The sequence below is a fragment of the Microtus ochrogaster genome, chromosome 10, assembly GCF_000317375.1.
Source record: "Microtus ochrogaster isolate Prairie Vole_2 chromosome 10, MicOch1.0, whole genome shotgun sequence".
Lineage (NCBI taxonomy): Eukaryota > Metazoa > Chordata > Mammalia > Rodentia > Cricetidae > Microtus > Microtus ochrogaster.
In genome coordinates this window covers 78,518,756-78,536,200 of record NC_022016.1, presented here as the reverse complement: position 1 = coordinate 78,536,200, position 17,445 = coordinate 78,518,756, and the positions used below count along the sequence as shown (strand labels likewise).

General features: G+C 47.2%; 1 protein-coding gene across 4 annotated transcripts in view; it reads right to left on the bottom strand.

The window, feature by feature from the left end:
- Bend5 (BEN domain containing 5) overlaps positions 1–16,475 on the bottom strand; it is a 234,392-nt gene extending 217,917 nt beyond the window's left edge. For 2 of the 4 annotated variants that reach the window (XM_026782016.1, XM_026782017.1), the window contains exons 1-2: positions 15,992–16,474; positions 1,189–1,322 (exon numbers count right to left, since the gene is read on the bottom strand). In XM_026782016.1, coding sequence (XP_026637817.1) covers positions 1,189–1,322; positions 15,992–16,217 — 360 coding nt within the window. In that variant the 5' untranslated portion in view covers positions 16,218–16,474. Of the gene's footprint in view, positions 1–1,188; positions 1,323–15,991 lie in introns of all 4 variants that reach the window. The other 2 variants (XM_026782015.1, XM_005353591.2) reach the window with 2 other exon arrangements.
- Between the last annotated feature and the right edge of the window lie 970 nt (positions 16,476–17,445).

The window sequence follows — 17,445 nt, the reverse complement described above, 5'->3', positions numbered from 1 at the left end:
TGGTCCACCACCACCAAGGGGCCGAGGCAAGTTCAGCTCAAGTGGACAGAGCTCCCACTGAGGGCGGCAGGAGAGCAGAATGGTTGCTGAGTCTTCACCTGGGGTTGAAGGGTCATGAGCTCTCCCAGGGGTACAGACAAACAGAGTACACAAGACTCTGCACATCTTAGCCATGACAGGCCAGGCCTGACTCAGCTTTCCAGTTTCAGGAAATTAAAGGTAATGAAAATGAGGTAAACTCACGACTTAAGTAACATTGCAATGTCCTGGATTTTATTTGCTGAGATAATGAATAGATGAATGTACCTGCTAAAATTAAAATGATCACCTTAAACATCTGTCTGCGTCATGGTACTGTGAGAACCCGAGGTACGGGGACCACATGGTTACACTTGATGACCCCAGGGGCCAGCACTGGGCCAGAGCCACAGCAGGGGAGAATGGATGTCATGCAGTGGACTGGCTGCATCTTTTGGACCACACTCTGGGGATGTTCTTGACCTTGTGTCCTAAAGGAGATCACAAAGCAGAAGTTACCTTTCTTTTCCTCCCTCTTCCTTTCTCTGGGATACTCACAGAATAGGGTAAGGAGGCAGAGAGCTAGACCTCTCAACAAGATTTCCAGCAGAGTTTTTGTTTGTTTGTTTGTTTGTTTTCATACAGTGAGAGACGAGCTGGGACACATAACAAGGAAATGCAACCTCATGAAAAGTTTTTCATCCAACCCAGGATCCCGAAAGTGCCCTCTGTGAATTTTACCAATATCTTTCTGCAGCAAGTCCACCCTGGGAAATTTGGAACAATATGACAGTGACTCGCTCTAAACTGCTACCCCAGACCAACAGCCGCTTAGTGTCCATGCGAGTCAGCAGCGACCTCTCCAGCATTGTGTGCCAGGGAAAAAGCATGCTGTCCTACCTCTGCAGCAGTCAGGACACTGCACACACTGACCCAGAACTGTGCCTGGTGGGACAGTCTAAATAAGAACTCTTGGAATAGTAGGCCTTGGGGAAAATGCAATTGCTGTCTCAAGCATCCTCCATCCGCACTCCCAAAAAAGCCCAAACAAAAGAATGCCCATGGCCAGGGGACAGTTATATGGGGAAGGAGGCCAGAGTGGAGCTCTCTGGCTCTGAGAAGTATGACATCACTCCCATGAACATTCAAGAAAAGCAAAGATTTTGTTACCTTGATGTGTCTAAGCTGTAAGTCTTCTTCCCCGTAGTCTTTAACCTCCCCATCGTCTTCCAGGTGACTGAGAGAAAGTTTGGGGATTTTTATTTTCTTCTGCATCACACTGTTCTCAAGGTCAGATTTGTCTTCTACAATGCATACCAAGAGAACAAGGTTGATTATGAGTCAAAATGCTCAAAAAGCCCAAAACTTCAAATTCTAGAAAATAAATGAGACCAAACCAGCTAAAAAGGAAAAGTGGATACACCCCAGGCCTACTGTAACCTGCACAGGGAGCTTCTGAAGGCAGCATACAGCATCTAGGGTACACAGTCAACAACATACAAAGTACTCAAACAGCACCCAAGTGAGGCTACCTAGGGGTTTTTCGGCATATCCATCTAAAAGGTTGCCTTTTTTTTTTTTTTTTTTTTTTTTTTTTTTTTGGTTTTTTCGAGACAGGGTTTCTCTGTGGCTTTGGAGCCTCTCCTGGAACTAGCTCTGTAGACCAGGCTGGTCTCGAACTCACAGAGATCCGTCTGCCTCTGCCTCCCGAGTGCTGGGATTAAAGGCGTGTGCCACCATCGCCCTGCTAAAATGGAATTCAAGAATCCTGGAGCTGGAACAGCCCCTAGACTGTCATCAGGTGTGGTGGTTTGAACAAGAATGGCCCCCATGGGCTCATGCTTCTATACTCAGTCTCCAGTTGGTAGAATTATTCAGGAAGGATTAGGAGGTGTGACGACTGGCTGGGAAAGGTGTATAGCTGGGGTGGGATCTGAGGTTTTAAAAACCTGTAGCGTTCTCAGTTCACTTTATAAATTGTCTTGGTCATGGTATTTTTGTCACAGCAATAGAAAAGCAACTAAGATTCCTGGTCTGAACTTAACTGACACGTGAATCTTTTGATACTCGAGACGCACTTGGTGTAGCTGAAGTATCTCCTCAAGAAAACTTGGTTTCTGTGGCTTGGTAATCAAGAGGCAAAAGAGGAGTGGCAGCCCTTCTTAAGGTGATGCCTACACTGTAAGGGCATAGACAGGCTGAGGAAGGTGTGTCTCCTCCCCAACAGCACAAACGTAAGAAGGCAGAGTCTAATGGGCCCTGATGAGTGACTGCTCCAACTCTCACTTCAGAGCCTGGTCCAAAGTATGAGTGTGAGGGAGAGCCAGGAGTGAGAAATGGCTCTGGTGTCTTGTCCTGTGTTTCTGTGTACTCATAACATGTCCTGAGGAGTTCACAAAAACATGTCATTGCTCCTCCTTTCCTCGCTGTTTACCCTAATCTCACAGAATAACAGAGTATTGTTTTTTTTCCCTGTGCAGGATTCAAAATTGTCTTTACTAATCTGTCTGTCACAGTGGAAGCTAGAAGTTCAAACAGGAAAGTTGTAGAGGTAGAAATGTGAGCCTACTCTGAAAATGGTCCTCAGTAGTAAAATAGTTGGTTTTCTGGGATGGGATTGAGACCCTGGAAATTCCTGTTTCTTACACTCCCCAAAGGTTCCCCCTTAAATTCATTCTCTAGTATGCTGCCCATGTGGCATGTGGCTGGGAGCTGGCTCTATGCAATCTCCTGGGATCTCTCTCTCTCTCTCTCTCTCTCTCTCTCTCTCTCTCTCTCTCTCTCTCTCTCTCACACACACACAGTGTGTGTGTGTGTGTGTGTGTGTGTGTGTGTGTGTGTATGCACATGTGCATATGTGCAAGTGTTAAACAAGCTGTCATGCCAGGTCAGGCTTTTCTCCTCAAAACTTGCTAGTAAAACAGAGAAAAATGCTTACAAACCAGTAAGCATTCCAAAATGCAGTCAAATGTAGTCTTCTCAAATCTAGCTTCAGCTGCTCAGAAGTGGGACCCCTGCATCAAAAAAGTTCTGAGTGAGCCCCAGTTTCTCCAAGACAGGGGGAAGAGATGAGCAAAGACCCAGGCTAGCTGAGTTCAGGCCTCTATGACAGTGGTTCAGAGAACTCTTCAAATTGTGCCTGGCACGCTGGGCACTCTGGGAGCAGGATATTATGCTTCCTATTACCAGTGTGCCTGAATCACTTTATTTCCATAAGCAGAAAGTGGATAAATATTAAATTTAAGGAAAAAAAGAAATGGCAGGCAGCATATGAAGCACAAAGGAAAAGCCCAGGAAAAAGACGTTAATAGCTCCTGCTGGGAAAGGCCCTTCCCGCTAGGGTAGAGGACTCATCCCTGGTTCTGCTTTCACAAGAATGACCTGTTCTTGTTCTCTTTGTGTCTATAAAACCCATCCAGCGGGTTAGGCATGAACAGTAGAGGGTACCTGGGCATTTCTAAAAGAACAATATCTTCCCTTTACAAATCAATGCTGAATCTTTCTAAGGCAACAAGCCTGCTGAAATGTAAAAGCTCAAGAGAGTGCTTCAGATGAAATTATCTTGGCATAGGGTGTTTGTGCACATATCCACACAGGGGAGAGGGGAGGAAGAAAGGGAGGGGAGAAGAGGAGAGGGAGAGGAGTAGTGGAGGGATGGGAGGGAAAGAGGGAGAGAGAGAGACAGAGAGAGAGACAGAGACAGAGAGAGACAGAGAGAGACAGAGAGACAGCGACAGAGACAGAGAGAGAGACAGAAAGAGAGAGCCCAAGACAGGAGGGTGCTACAGGACTTCTTTCTGATCCAGTCTTCGGTGTGACAAGTGTAAAGTATGAGATGCCACCAAATGGGAACTAGCAAGCTATGCTTTGCATTCCAGAGCTGAAACAGAGGTTCAGACTGATGCGATGCACTAACTGTTGAGTTAGTGCAGAAGGGGGCGGCATTCAGGCTTACAAATCTGGGTACTGGATGAGCAAGGGTTATCAGATCCTCTCATTCAACCCTTTCAAAACATAATGAAAGAAATTAGGTTACTTCAGGAAAGGCTATGCATCCCTGCAGTGTGCAGGCAGACAAAAGAGGAACAAAAGAGACTTGGTCTACATCCTGGTGAGCTCACTATTACACAAGGTCCCAAAGGTTAGTGTTATAGCATGAACATATAGGGCGAAACCTTTGGTATAATTCAGGCCCAGAAGTTTCCCTCCCATAAGTCAGCTAATATCTTTGAGAATTACACTCTGCAAAATTGAAGCTGGGTCCTTGCAACAGATATATAAGCAATCAGATGGGGATATGAGATAAAAGCCCATGAGAAGATAATTCAAGATAATTCAACAAGTTTAAATAAGTTGTTTTTCTTCTCTGAGCCTATTTCCTCATCTGTGAATGGAAGTGAATAATTCCTCATTATTGGTCACTTTTGTTGTTGTTATTCTAATGAGGCTGTAAAATTTACCACAGGTGGACACCAAATCAGCTGGATGAGTACAACTTGAAACCACAGAGCCCTATGCTGTTGCAGCCTGAGGCTGGCTTGCCTGTGGGCTGGAGACCTGCCTAACCGCCTGGCTGGGGATGGGTGACAGACAGGAGTGCTCTTCACTTGATGACAGCAATGACTGGAGGTCCCGCTCTAAGACACACACAGGCTCCACGGTCTTTCATGCCCTCCCTCTCCTTGGGTGTTTCTCAAACTTTGTTCAGTGTGCATTCATCTCTTCCTTCCTTCTCTGAGGTCTCATTCCACACGTCTATGCTGTGTTTACTATACTCTATTATCCTACTATGCTCCAATTGCCTGCTTAGAAGCTTCTCTGATACCTAAGTAACCCCATATGATAGAGACCACACGATAGAGACTCACCAAAAAAATTTTAATACAACAATAATAATAATGATAATAAATGCAGGCTCTGCCAGTAACGCATGAATGGATACTCAGCACCAAAGTCACTGGGTGACTGTGAATCAAAATTGTGATATTCCATTGTATACTGAAAATGTCTACAAACAGAAAAAGAGGTGGGGGTTAGCAAGTGTTAGGGATGATTGATGGGGAAACCAGTGAGAGTGCCAAAGGAGACAGCAGCTTTCGAAACAGAATCACCGTATGACCCAGCAACTGCACTTCTAGATGCATACTCAAGAGAAGAAAAGCAGGTCTAACTAGAAACTTGTACATCAGTATTCATAGAAACAATATTCTTAATAGCCAAAAAGCTAAAACAACACAACTGTCAATCAATTTATGGAGGGATCAAGTTTTATGCATTTTGCATGGCATAGCCCTACAAAAGGGTACTACTATTCCCCATAAAAAGAAATGACATACTAGTTGATGTATATATGGATGAGTCTTAAAAATATTAAACTAAGCTAAAGACTCAGACACAAATCTCTAATCCTGTTACTATTATTGCAATAATAATTATTATTATTCAGAATAGGAAAATTCAGAAACAATACATTGGGTGATACTGGCCAATAGGAATGATGACGATTTGGGGGAATTGGGAGATTATGAAAATGCTTAAGAACTATATAGAGAATTTTACGTACTTTAAAAGGATTTTAAAGGAGCTGGAGAGATGACTCTGGCCAAGAGCACTGGCTGCTCTTCTAGAGGACCTGGGTTGGGCTCCAAGCACCTACGTGGCAGCTCACAACTGTCTGTGACTCCAGTTCAAAGGGATCTGATGCCCTCTTCTGGCCTCTGCAGGCTACTGCAGACACATGGTGCACATGCATACAGAAGGCAAAACTCTTACACAGGAAAAGAAACCTACTAAACAAAAATTAATATGGTGAATTTTGTGTTGACTTAAAAAATAAAACACTTCAATTCATGGAGGGTTACATTGTTCAGCCTAGATACAGAGGAGGAGGCCTTGGTCCTGCCTCAAGTGATGTGACATGCTTTGTGGACTCCCCATGGGAGGTATCTCCTCCGAGGAGTGGATGCAGAAGGAACTGGGATTGGTATGTAAAATAAGATTGTTTTAAAAAGAAAACGTAATGCGATACTGGCCGTGGTGGTACACTTTTGCAATCTCAGCACTTTGGGAGGGTAAGGCAGGAAGATCTTGCAGTTCAGTTCCAGCCTGGGCTATACAGGAAGTTTCAGATCTGCTTGAACTCCCAAATGAGACTCGATGTGGAATGTCAACTACATACAATACAGACAACACTGCACAGCAACTCTGCAAATGAGCATTATTCATTACTTCTTTTGCTTTTCAAAAAGAAAAGAAAAAAAAAAGAATCTCACATAAACCTCTCCCTAAACTCACCTAGCAGCAAAGGTACAGAGCCAGAATATGATAAGATCTTCTGCCTCACAAGCTAAATTGCACCACCTCCCAGTACATGCATAGAACACACAGAAGCCATGGTGGCTCAACTGATGGATGGTTGAATGAATAACTAAGTGATGGATATACAGATAAGGATATCCCAACTCCCTGGCCTGCAGCTGAGCGCAGGAAGCCGCACTACTCCTGCTTCTTGTCTTTAAGAGTCTGCAGAAAGCAGCAGCCATTGTAGCATGTGTAGTATGGTACAGCATGAACAGTGTTATCCAGGTCAGGGGCCTTGACTGGGTTCTTTGGAAAGCAGCCTGAGCAGTCCACAAAGTTCTGAAGTAACAGGAGTTCACCGAAGGGACAGAAGCAAACTTTAAATCGCATACAGTGAGCTGGATCCTAGCTGCCTCAATTACAGGCCAAAGGGATCTTGACATTCCTCTGGAAGCCAACCAGCACCTGGCTGCCCTGTTTCTCTTTGGCTTCCTCTTCTATCCACGCTCCCTGGATATGAGGGTTATGAAGACCTGAAGCCTACGTTCATCCTTTTCTCTAGGCAGTGAGCACACAACCAGCCCATTTACATCCAAACACTAAGCAGGGTGGTTTTGGGGTTAGAGGTACTTACATAGTATGGTATGTGCCAAGAAACACAACCAGAATGAAGGCCTGACTTCCCAAGAGATGCTGGTTCACCAAAGGCTCTCCAAGCCTTCCTTCCTCATCTTACTTCTGATTTGAAGGTGGATTTATGCTAGCCATATCTAACACATAGATGATTCGACAGAGTCAGCACAAAAGCAGAAGGCATGGTTGGGAGAGGGAAGTCAGTGAACTAATAAAAAACAGCTTTAGCATTTGAATCAGGAGGGCCTGGGCCAGAATTCTGCCTTTGCTACAAACTATGCAAGGGAACTTGGGCAAGCTCCTCTACTGGTCCAAGCCTCAGATGAAAACTGCTTTCTAAGGAGACGGTGCATGTAAAGTCCCTGGCAAAGTGAAGGTCCTTACTGTGATATTCAATAGATAGCAGCTGTTAGGCCACGCTTGTGGGTTATGCGCTTCGCTTCTGGTCCCGTGGCAAAGAGAGCCACTGCAAGTATCTGACACAGATTGAGACATGATGAAAGAGATGGTTTGGGAAGATTTATGTGGCAGTGCCAAGCAAGACGGATGGGACATGTGGATGAGCCCCAACACGGGGTGACAAGAAGCTATAACTCCTGACCAGTCACGTTAATGAAGGTGAATGGTGGTGTGGATCACCGTAGACAGCAAATCTGTCGTGCAGAGTTTTAATGTGACTTTGGAATAGGATTCTGGCCTTGACTTCCAGGAAACCACCCAAGGAAGAATGGAGACAGAGGCGGCTCTCGAGCCAACCTGCCTTTCCGATTCTACCAAGTTTAGAGGCAAACAGTTAGTTTTGGTGTATATAGAAATCAGTATGCATCCTCGGGAGAGACACCATTCACCATCCTGCTTCTCTGATCCTGACAAGGAAGATGACCATCAGCTTGAGCATCTCCACCCTCTCCTATCTTCTATGATGTTAGCAACTGATTTTACACTTTCAATAAATCCTGAACAAGTACCCACTGTGTGCCAAGCCTAGTGTCAGAACCTTTATATCAATCAGCACATCTAATCCTGCAGCAAATTACTGAAGTACTATAGGTGTAAGAAGTGAAGTGGCTTTCCCAGGACATAAGTGACAGGGAGGATTTCATTCCACTGTTTGACACCTGGGCCCTGCTCCTGTCACCTAATTGCTCCTATTGAAATAAGAGAAAAATTAGCCTTAGGAACTGAACTGAAAGAACATATGCAATAGCAGTATATTGATAAAAAACTTCCAAGGTATTTGTCTTTCTCCTGACTCTGCCTACACTTTAGAAGACTTCTCTGATGAGTTCCCAGCCGGAGATGTACACTATATAAATCCCTGCACAATAAAACTTATTTAAGGCTGCCTAACTCTTTTTCTGTCTCTGTGTGTGCATGTGTATGTGTGTATGTAGTTTTAAAACGTGTTCTTCAAGAATATAGCAAAACTTGCTATTTGTTATTAACATGGGGAGAAATGGAGGCACAGGGAAAAAGCCAATGGTGTTCTTGAAGTATTAGACAGGTGAATAGGAAGCCCAGGGCAAATCTGTCTTCAGACTCTTGAAAGATCAGAGGATTCCGAGTTAAAAGGGGGAGCAAAGCTGTCCTACCTCCCACTGTACATGGCGTCGTCCTGTACAGTTAAAATAATCCAAAGCCAGAGAGCTGAGCTTGGTGTGAGTTTGCCAGTTAGAATAAAATGCTAAGTTCTGGAGGGCTAAACACAAAATGTTTAACAAAGGTTTTGTCTTGTTTTATAAATATCTATATGCAAGCTTCAAGTTTTTCATCTTCACAAAAGAAAATTCTGTGAAGCCTTGTGTTTGCATTAAAAACAGATACGCCACAGAGAGACAAGCATGCTGCATTCTCCAGCCTATGCTGTTTATTTTTATAAAACACAAAGCAGATAGAATTCTCAAGTTTCAAGGATTTTATCCAGCCAAGGCAACAAAAAGAAGGGTGCCCTGCTGTGGAGTGGCAGAGGCAAGCAGGGGGTGCTGGCCCAAGGCCTGGCTCTCCCAGGCTCGCTGGGTGACCTGGCCTCCCTTAACTTCCTTTCAGTGGAACACAGAGACGGAACTGGAAACCCTCAACAGGTCCTTCAGTGACCCAGGTCTCTCTCTTATCTGACAGGGCGGGCAGGCAGGCAAGAGATCACCTCTAAGATTCCTCCGAGTGGGGCTGTTAGAAGAAATGTTCTTCAGAGGTCTTGTACCTACAGGGAGAAGAAACCGCCTGGCAGGGGTGGGAGGCCTCCTTGCTGTCCCTGGAACAGAGCTGGGACATAGACATGAACAGGAATGCCATCCTGCCGTGTCATTTGTCTAACTGTCCTCACGTGTTTTACCAGAAGTGTTGCTAAGGTAATGAATGAATGGCCCCACAGGAGAGTCACAGGTCAGCAAGATACAGACAGGAAAACGGTGAGTCCCCCGGGCTCAGGTCTAGTCCCAGGAGGACTTAAGACACAGTTGCGTCCTACATTTAACATGCATTTGCTCCTCTCTACAAAGGGCGATGTGGCTCACCTGACTCTTCTTCAGTGGTTAGTCCACCATTGGGTAGCCCCTAATAGCTGTCACTATCAGGAAGTCTGTACTGTATGCCAGGGACTTGCCCATGCTTGCTTGGTAATACACAGTTTCAGACGAGCACCTAAGGCTCAGAGAAGCTGAGCATTTCTCTGCCGTCACACAGCTCATAAGCAGCAGTCACAGTTTGAACCCGCACCGTCTTTAAAGCCCATCCTTTGAGTTTTCACACTTCCTCCTCTGCACTTAAGCATGTGACCTCCAGGTTGCCTAACCTTCCTCTACCCTGAGACAAGCTTCCTTTCTCAAACACCCCTGACGCTGCGCTTCCACCTCCTACAGCGGGGCAGGCACTCAGTCCCATGCTGGAGGCCATGATGCCTCTGCCCTCCGTTTCCAATCCACTGTTTACAAAGAGCTCTTGAATTCCAGCCCCTGTCCCCAATTCTACTTCTGGGATCCCCCGAAACAAGCCTGATCCTTCCTCTATAGTGTAAAACTCAGAAACCAAAAAAAGTACAAAAATACCGTTCCATGCAAATCTTCTCTTATGCATGTATATTTAGCTTTCCTGTCATCTGTCTCACCGATGAGCTCTGGGGAGAGGCAGTTGTTGCATAGTTAAATGAAACAAAAGTCAGCCCAGACCTGTGGTGCTAAGACCTCTCTCCTCACGTGGTTTCCTAGGACCCCCCTTATCCCTTGCTTCCCAGTCTAGCTCTGGCTGGTCTTTCCCAGTCACCTTTTATGGTTTGTCTCTTCAGCAGTGCCCTTAAAAGCTGGTGTTCTGGAGAGTTCTGCCCGTACGTGCTTCTCTCCCTCTGCCTTCACCCACGGTGACATCAGCCCTCTCATGGCTAATGACTTCCAAATCAGGACCTTTAGCCTGACGTACTCTTCCGAACTTTGGGCTACTCACTCTCCTGACATCCCGCTCTACGTGTTCAACGGCACTCTAACAGTCTTCAGAGCTCACACACGTTCCTCTCCCCTTCCAACCTGCTACTGTTCAAGGTGACCTCTGAGGAAGGAGGGTCCAGATCACCACCTCTTGTCACAGCAGCACAACCAAGTCTCAAGGAGTTTCATTTGCATGTGTGTGTGTTTGGTTTTCTGTTTTTGTGACAAGGTCTTGCTGTACGTGTGGCCTAGGCTGGCCTATTATTTATGAACCTGCCTCAGCTTCCTAAGGGCTGACATTACAGTCTTGCCACGTGGGAGGATACAGTCCACTGTCTGGAACCTATAGCGCTTACTGAACGGTGCTTGAGTAACTTCCTCCAGCTCTATCTGGAACAGATATGCACGCGTGGAACCTGGAATCTGGTGGTTACTGAGACCTTTAGCAAGACAATACCAACCCCTGTTCTTCCTGCATTACCTGCCAGCATTTAGCTAGACCACCTGATAGAACTCAGACCCCGTAGAACTTAAGTGGGCCAAGGAAACCTTCTCAGGTTATATGATTTTCTGGTAACAAGGGTACATACAGCTTCTGCGTCTGAAGAGCTTAGACAAAGGTACACAGGCAAGAAAAATTCTTCCTAGAGAAAAGATATCAAATTGAACTCTACTTTTCTGGATATTTTTAAATGTAAAAGTTAAAGTGCTCTTGAACAAATTAACACACACACCCACATCCCCAAAAAACAAACCAAAAAAACCCAACCAAATAAACAACAAAAGCTTCAACTTGCCTGGGACTTCTCCTTTCAGCCTATTAACCAGGACCCTGAGGCACTCTTCCGCACACATTCCTTAGAGGCAACAAATGTGTGGTTCTTGAGCACTAACGCTCACAGCAGATTCAACCGTCAGTGATTAACATTCCAGTAGAATCTGCAACAAATGACAGCAGGCAAGTCCCAGTCTTTGCTCGAGTGTGTGTCAGCGGAACACGTCAAAACCTAAATTAAAAGTTTTCACTTGCTTAGTTTAAGAAAAAAAAAAAAAAAAAAGCAATCCCTTGGTTGGCATGCTCCCACCGATGACATGCAACAATCTCTGCATGTGAGATTGGCTAGGCCCCTGCTTCGCTGCGAGCTCTGTAGAAGTTCCAAAGCATTTCTGGAGCAAGTGATCTATTTGGACTGACAGTGCCAAGCTGGGACCTGAGCCCTGAATGAGCTAAAATTACCAAAGCGAGAAGAACGTGGCTTTGGGACTTATTTTCCCCAAGTGTGGGGTTTCTTCTACTTGAGGGAGTGATAAAGAATGTTGACTTTTTCCAGATGAATAAAATTGAATGAAACCTCAAAAGCCCGTTGCAGGTTTCTGTTCTAAAAACAAAACAAAACCAAGTGTGGTAGAGGTGCATGTCTCCTGTCTCTTATCTTCCAACAAAAAAGCATTTGCCTTCACAAACTACAGGAGCGCAGCACAGCCCGGCCCAGGTGGATGCGCAGCGCTGGACAGCAGGCCCCTGCTCTGGAGAAGTTCACTATCTGGCCTGGCAGCAACACTGACTAACCAAAACAGGCTTCAGCTGCTACAAGTCAAAAGCCGGCAGCAAGCACAGTACAAAGCGAGCTGAGGAGGGAAAGTCTCCCTTGGGGGCAGAGGCAGAACAGGCAGTGCCCTTAAGGCTGGGCGCTTCCAGTGTACTTTGCCCACCCCCTCTTACAGCTGTACCAACAATGGGTTCCAAGTCTGTTTTCCCCCATGGAAGGTAAACTCCACTTAAACAGAGGGTTCAAGTTAGACAAAGATTACTCCACAGTGGCAGACCCGGGAGTTTGTATCCACAAAGTAGCAAGAGATACCTCAGGTCCAGGGCAAGCAGGGTTGGGGGCTGGGGGTGAGACTGAAGAAGTGGAGCTGGGCTGGCCTACTGGGACATGAATGTCAGGCCAAGAAGCTGAAGCTCTATCAAGCAGGCCATAGGGGAGCTCTAGAAGGTTCTGAGCAGAGCAGTCTATGGATAGACAGCAGTTTAGAACATTCTGGATGCAGTCTAGACAGTGGCCTGGACACTGGGTAATGAACTAGTCTGCCACAGGCTTTAGAAGACTGAAAACAGCCGGTGCTTGTAGATCTAGAAAAGACTCCAAACTCCTAGAATTGGTCCCTTTGATGCTCACTGGGGCCTGGTTTCAACCTCTGCTTAACACTTCCTACACACTCCCTGAGGACAGTGTTTGTGTCTTCATCACTCTGCCCCCTCCACAGAAATCCCATGTGGCTGGACCTAAAAAGACTGTCTTCTTTGGCTCATGCCATCATTGTGATCCTGGTGCCTCGGTGTAGCCACGCAGTACTGCACTGGGTCTGGCCTGTAAGAAACAGGAAGGCCACACTTGACCACAAAGGGAATTTAGGGCAGTCAAGCAATAATCACACAGTATAGAGATGCCCAGGAAAAATGACAGAATTGTCAGGCTACAAAAGCCTACAGGAACCAGTTGGAGTCTCTAAACCCCATAAGCAGGCTGGATTGCAACTAGACAATAGCTAGGGCTTTGAAGGGGAAGTTCTCAATTTCACAGGCTGCGTGGCAAAGAAATGCACGTAAGAAAAGAACACAGCTCACAGGGGAGTCAACCCCTGAATTAGCCTGTCCCTTCAGAAGGGACAGGAGCTCCTGGGAGAGGATTTTGTCAATGAGATGACAAGTGAGAGCGTGTGGAAGTTTTCGATTCCTGGAGAAAGGAGACTGGTCGGGGAAGAGAGGAAGAAGAGCATTGTGGGTGTGGATATTCAAAACTAACTCTGTTCTCTCCAGCTGGAAAACCTGCCCGGGGCTACACATTTCATCGACATTTCCCTTCCCTTTGGCCCCTTCCATGTCATGTTACATTGGTTCATCAGCCACCTCACAAAGGAGATTGCCAAGCAGGGACTGGCACTATACGATCCGGGCTGCAATTCTGGCTTTGCCATTTATTTGTATGTGACGGTATGTGGCGGCAGGGAGTTCTCTGAGCTTCAGTGTTCTCATCTACAAAACGGAAACAAGAACCATGGCAGTATCTATGAATGGGTGCTAGACCAAATAACAGAGGAAGCCATGCGCTAAAGGCTCACACACTGAGACCATGGCGTAAGCTACTGTGGGTGGCAAAGTACAAAGTACCCTAGCGGCTGGCTGGACATTTCCTGGGTTTATGAAAAGGGTTTACTTCAAGACAGTTACAGTGGTTGGCTTGGGCAAACGCATGGCAAAGTTAACTCACTTATCACCAAAAGCCATAAGTGGTTCTGAAGCTTCTCCTGATACCACGCTACTGAGGTCAGAACAATTAACTAAGCAGGAGCAGTCCACAAATGCAAAGTCACCTCAGTCTTCCTCTTGAGGAACTAGCTCCCCAAACTTGGTGCTGTAGTAGAACTTTGCTCCCATGAACTGCGAGGCTATAAAAGCCTACAGGAACCCTAAGCCCCACAAGGGGCCTGATTGCATTCAGACAATAGCACATTTTTTGCATGGGTCAGATGCGCTCTTCAGGTGAAGATACTTCAAGTAAGCTTCAGAGCCACCAAGCTCAACACACAGGGCAGAATCCTTCCAGGATACATGAATTTCCGGGTTCACACTGGCCCTTCCAATCACACTGGCCCTTCCAATCAGGTCTGCACCAAGAACAACAGTTCCGATTTAAAAGTAACCAACTTACTGGAATTCAAAATGGCGTCTGGCCACCCTCAAGTTGCCACTGTCCCCACCCATCCCTGCCATTCACCACCCAACTCCTTTCTTCTCTGAAGACAAAAACTGGAGATAAGAAGAAGCACTTTTTAACTCAGTTTGCTGAACTGGTACCACACTTACTCTGCCGAGTTTCTAGCCGTTGCTTAGGTTTCTTAGGTATAGATGCATGTCTGTATATAACTTAATACACCATTGCACCTTGTGTCGATTTGAAGAGAAGAGTTGGTAGAGGCTGTCACCTGCCTAACTCGTCTTTCTATAGTTCTTGAAGAACTTGCTGAATGAATGGACAAAGAGATACTTGAGTGGAGATCAACAATCTCCATACAAAGGAAAGGACACCCATCCCATCCACTCTCCTGGGCTCTTCCAGATCTATGCGTGGCAGGATCACTAAGAAGCATGCTCTATTTTCTTCTAGCAAAAAGGAGGCTGAGGTTACACCTAGTTATAATTATTAGGCTTATCAACTTGCTGAATAAATTCCTAATCCCTTCCTAGGTAATTAAAGGCAAGCAAGCAAACAAAATCTAATCAGTTATGAAGACTTCCGTTCTAAAACCCGTCTCTCTCACTCATTTTTTCCCCTTGAACCCCCGCCACCCCGGGTCTGTCAGCAAAGTGGCTAAGGGCTCAACCTATCAAAAAGGGGACCTTGTGGTGTTGATCCATTCCAAATCTTCTACTCCTTCATTCCCACAAGCCCTACTTTCCAGAGGTATTAAAAAGTAATCGGCCACGAGGCTGAGGTCCACCGACATCTTGTCCTGGGATCCTGGGCAAGCCACTATGATTCAAACTAGTCTCGTCTTTAGGCTAAAGGTCAGAGAACATGGGACTCTGGAAAAAGTAGGAAAAGTGTCAAACCACAGAACCCTGACAGTCTTCATTGGGCTCCTAACCTTGGGTTGTCTTCCACATGGAAGGTAACTGTCTCTTACCCAGAGGTAGCAGCAGCTACTCCTCTGCCCCTAGATGGAAGTGGTAAGCTCCTTTTCCCTGCTTGGTGTGTGCCCAAGCCTTCTACAAGTGTCTGGGAGAGGTCAACTTTGTTTGGAGTTGTCTTTGCTTGTAGAGGGGCCACAGTACAGGAAGCTAAAGGCTTGGCTTGCCCTGTCAACCAACCAAATTTCTGTACCTTTATCCACTTAGAGACCAACTGCCAGTCTGTCTCCTTTCCCTCTCCCTGACCCCGTGTGTGATCAGGGTTAGGAGGCTAGGCCCTAACCTGAAATAGAAACGGTTTGCCCCTATCTCTGTCTTCCAGAGAGCGTTCTGGGAGATGTAAAAAGGAGCATGGAGGTGAAGCTATCTTAGGGCCCCCTTCCACTTGGCCAGTACACTGAGTTTGGGCCTCCTGGGTCCTAAAGATGGCCCTGATGGGTAAAGGTGTTAGAGATTCCTTCTTGTGAGAAAGGGCCCCCATCTAAAAGACCTAAAATTGTTGCTTCTAGCTCCAAGAAGACACCAGTGGCCTTAAAGGGAGAGAGGAAGAACAGTTTGAGAAACTTAAGGTGGAAAGCGACTGTGAGAGAGGCAAAGGTGAGAGATGGAGAAATGACAGTAGGGTAGGCAGCTAGTGAAAGGGAAAGTGAAGAGACAAGGAGAATACAAAAGAGTCAGAAAGAAGAGGGCAGAGAAGGCAGGCTGACAGCGGGGCGCGGGAGTGTCAGGGAAGCAAGGAAGACAAAGGGGACCCTCGGGTCTTTTTAACTGGTCTGGCCTCTTAGAGACACCTGGTACCCAAAAGAAAGCCCAAGGGGCAGGAAGGAGAGGCGAAAGCAAGCTGTGGCTCCCCGGCCCCGACCGCTCAGCCTCTCTCAGATCCTGCCCTAGTCCGCCCGGACCCGACACCCCTCCCGGCCCGCTTGCTCACCTGCCAGAGCCAGGATCTGGGCCTTGTGGAGCAACAGCGTGCCCCAGTCCCGGGGGGCACGCGGGGGACTCTCGGGCTCCGCGCCCAGCTCCTCCGGGCCCCGGTACACTGCGTACACCTTCTGGTTGTCAAAATCCAGTCGCGAGCGGGGGCTGAAGTCGCGCACGCACGACACGGGCAGCGCGTAGCAGACGTTGTCCTCCAGGAACCGCACAAAGGCGTACATGGTGGGCGCCGGGGGCGGGCCCGGGCGCCGGTCAGCCCGCGGGGCGGCGCGGAGGTGGGGACCCCGCGGGGGGCGTGAGCCGCTGCCGGGCCGGGGCGGGGAGGCTCCCCGGGGCCCCGGCTCCCCCCACTGTTATTGTTCCTGAAAGCCCCGCTCTGCCAATCGGCTGCTCTCGCCTGGGCGCGGAAAAGGAGGGAGTGGGGAGAGCCGGGCGAGGGGCGGATGAGGGGGTTTGGAAGCGCACCGCCACTTGCGAAGTCAGACCCGAGCAATCACAGCCGGAGTGCGATTGCTGTAAGGAGGGGAAAGAGCGGAGATTCAATAGCTTTAATAGTAACAGTACCATTGCAGGGTGGGGGAAAACACTGCTAAAAGTCGCTTTCGGCCGAATTTAGTAGTTTCAACAATCGCGCTGCAGAACAAACTGCATTGCAACAAAACTATTTTGCAAAGGACTGGAGTGAGGGAAGGACTGATGCTGGTGGGCTGGTAGTAATGTTATGAGAACCCCCAAGTGTAAACCTGCAAGTGAGCCGAAGTTTAGTGTTTTGAATTTAGCCACCCTCTTTGGTTCCTTTAGTCTACCCCCCACCTTCCCTTTCCCCTTTTCTCTTTCAAAACTACCAGCACCTGCTGTGACGGTCAGTCAGCCAGAAACATTCCCCCAGAGCTGCCAAACCAGTTTTGGCCAGAACTGGTCTTCTCTGAGGTTTCCAGTTGGACCAGCTGCTGTGGCGGCGGAGGGCTTGTCTCATCCTTAGACAAACTAAGACTTCCTGAGAGGGTTTGTCTCAGTCCCTCTAGTCCAGCTCCATTGAGGAATAGCCTCCACTGCACGCTGCCTCTGGGCAGGGACAAGTTGGAATGAAGCAGGGACGGAGGCTTCTGGGGAGCTAAGGCAGAGGCTGGACTGTTTGGAGTCCTTTCACGAGTTCAGAATCTAAACTGGGCAGACCAGCAGTTCCTTCTCTAACTCTTAACAAGAGCTGGTTCCCACAGGGAAGTCACAAGTACGAGCGAAAGATTGACTGGCACGTGTAGCTTCCCAGGGGGTATGTGTAGCCTCCTATTGAGCTTTTGCATCCCATTGTCTAACCCAAACAGGGCATTTGCCAGTGAATTTTGGGGGGAAGAATAAACAACATTTCACACACACCCATTCCTTCATTTATTCAAGGAACCAATATTTATTGGGCACATCCTCCGTGTTATATTGTAGACTTGATGG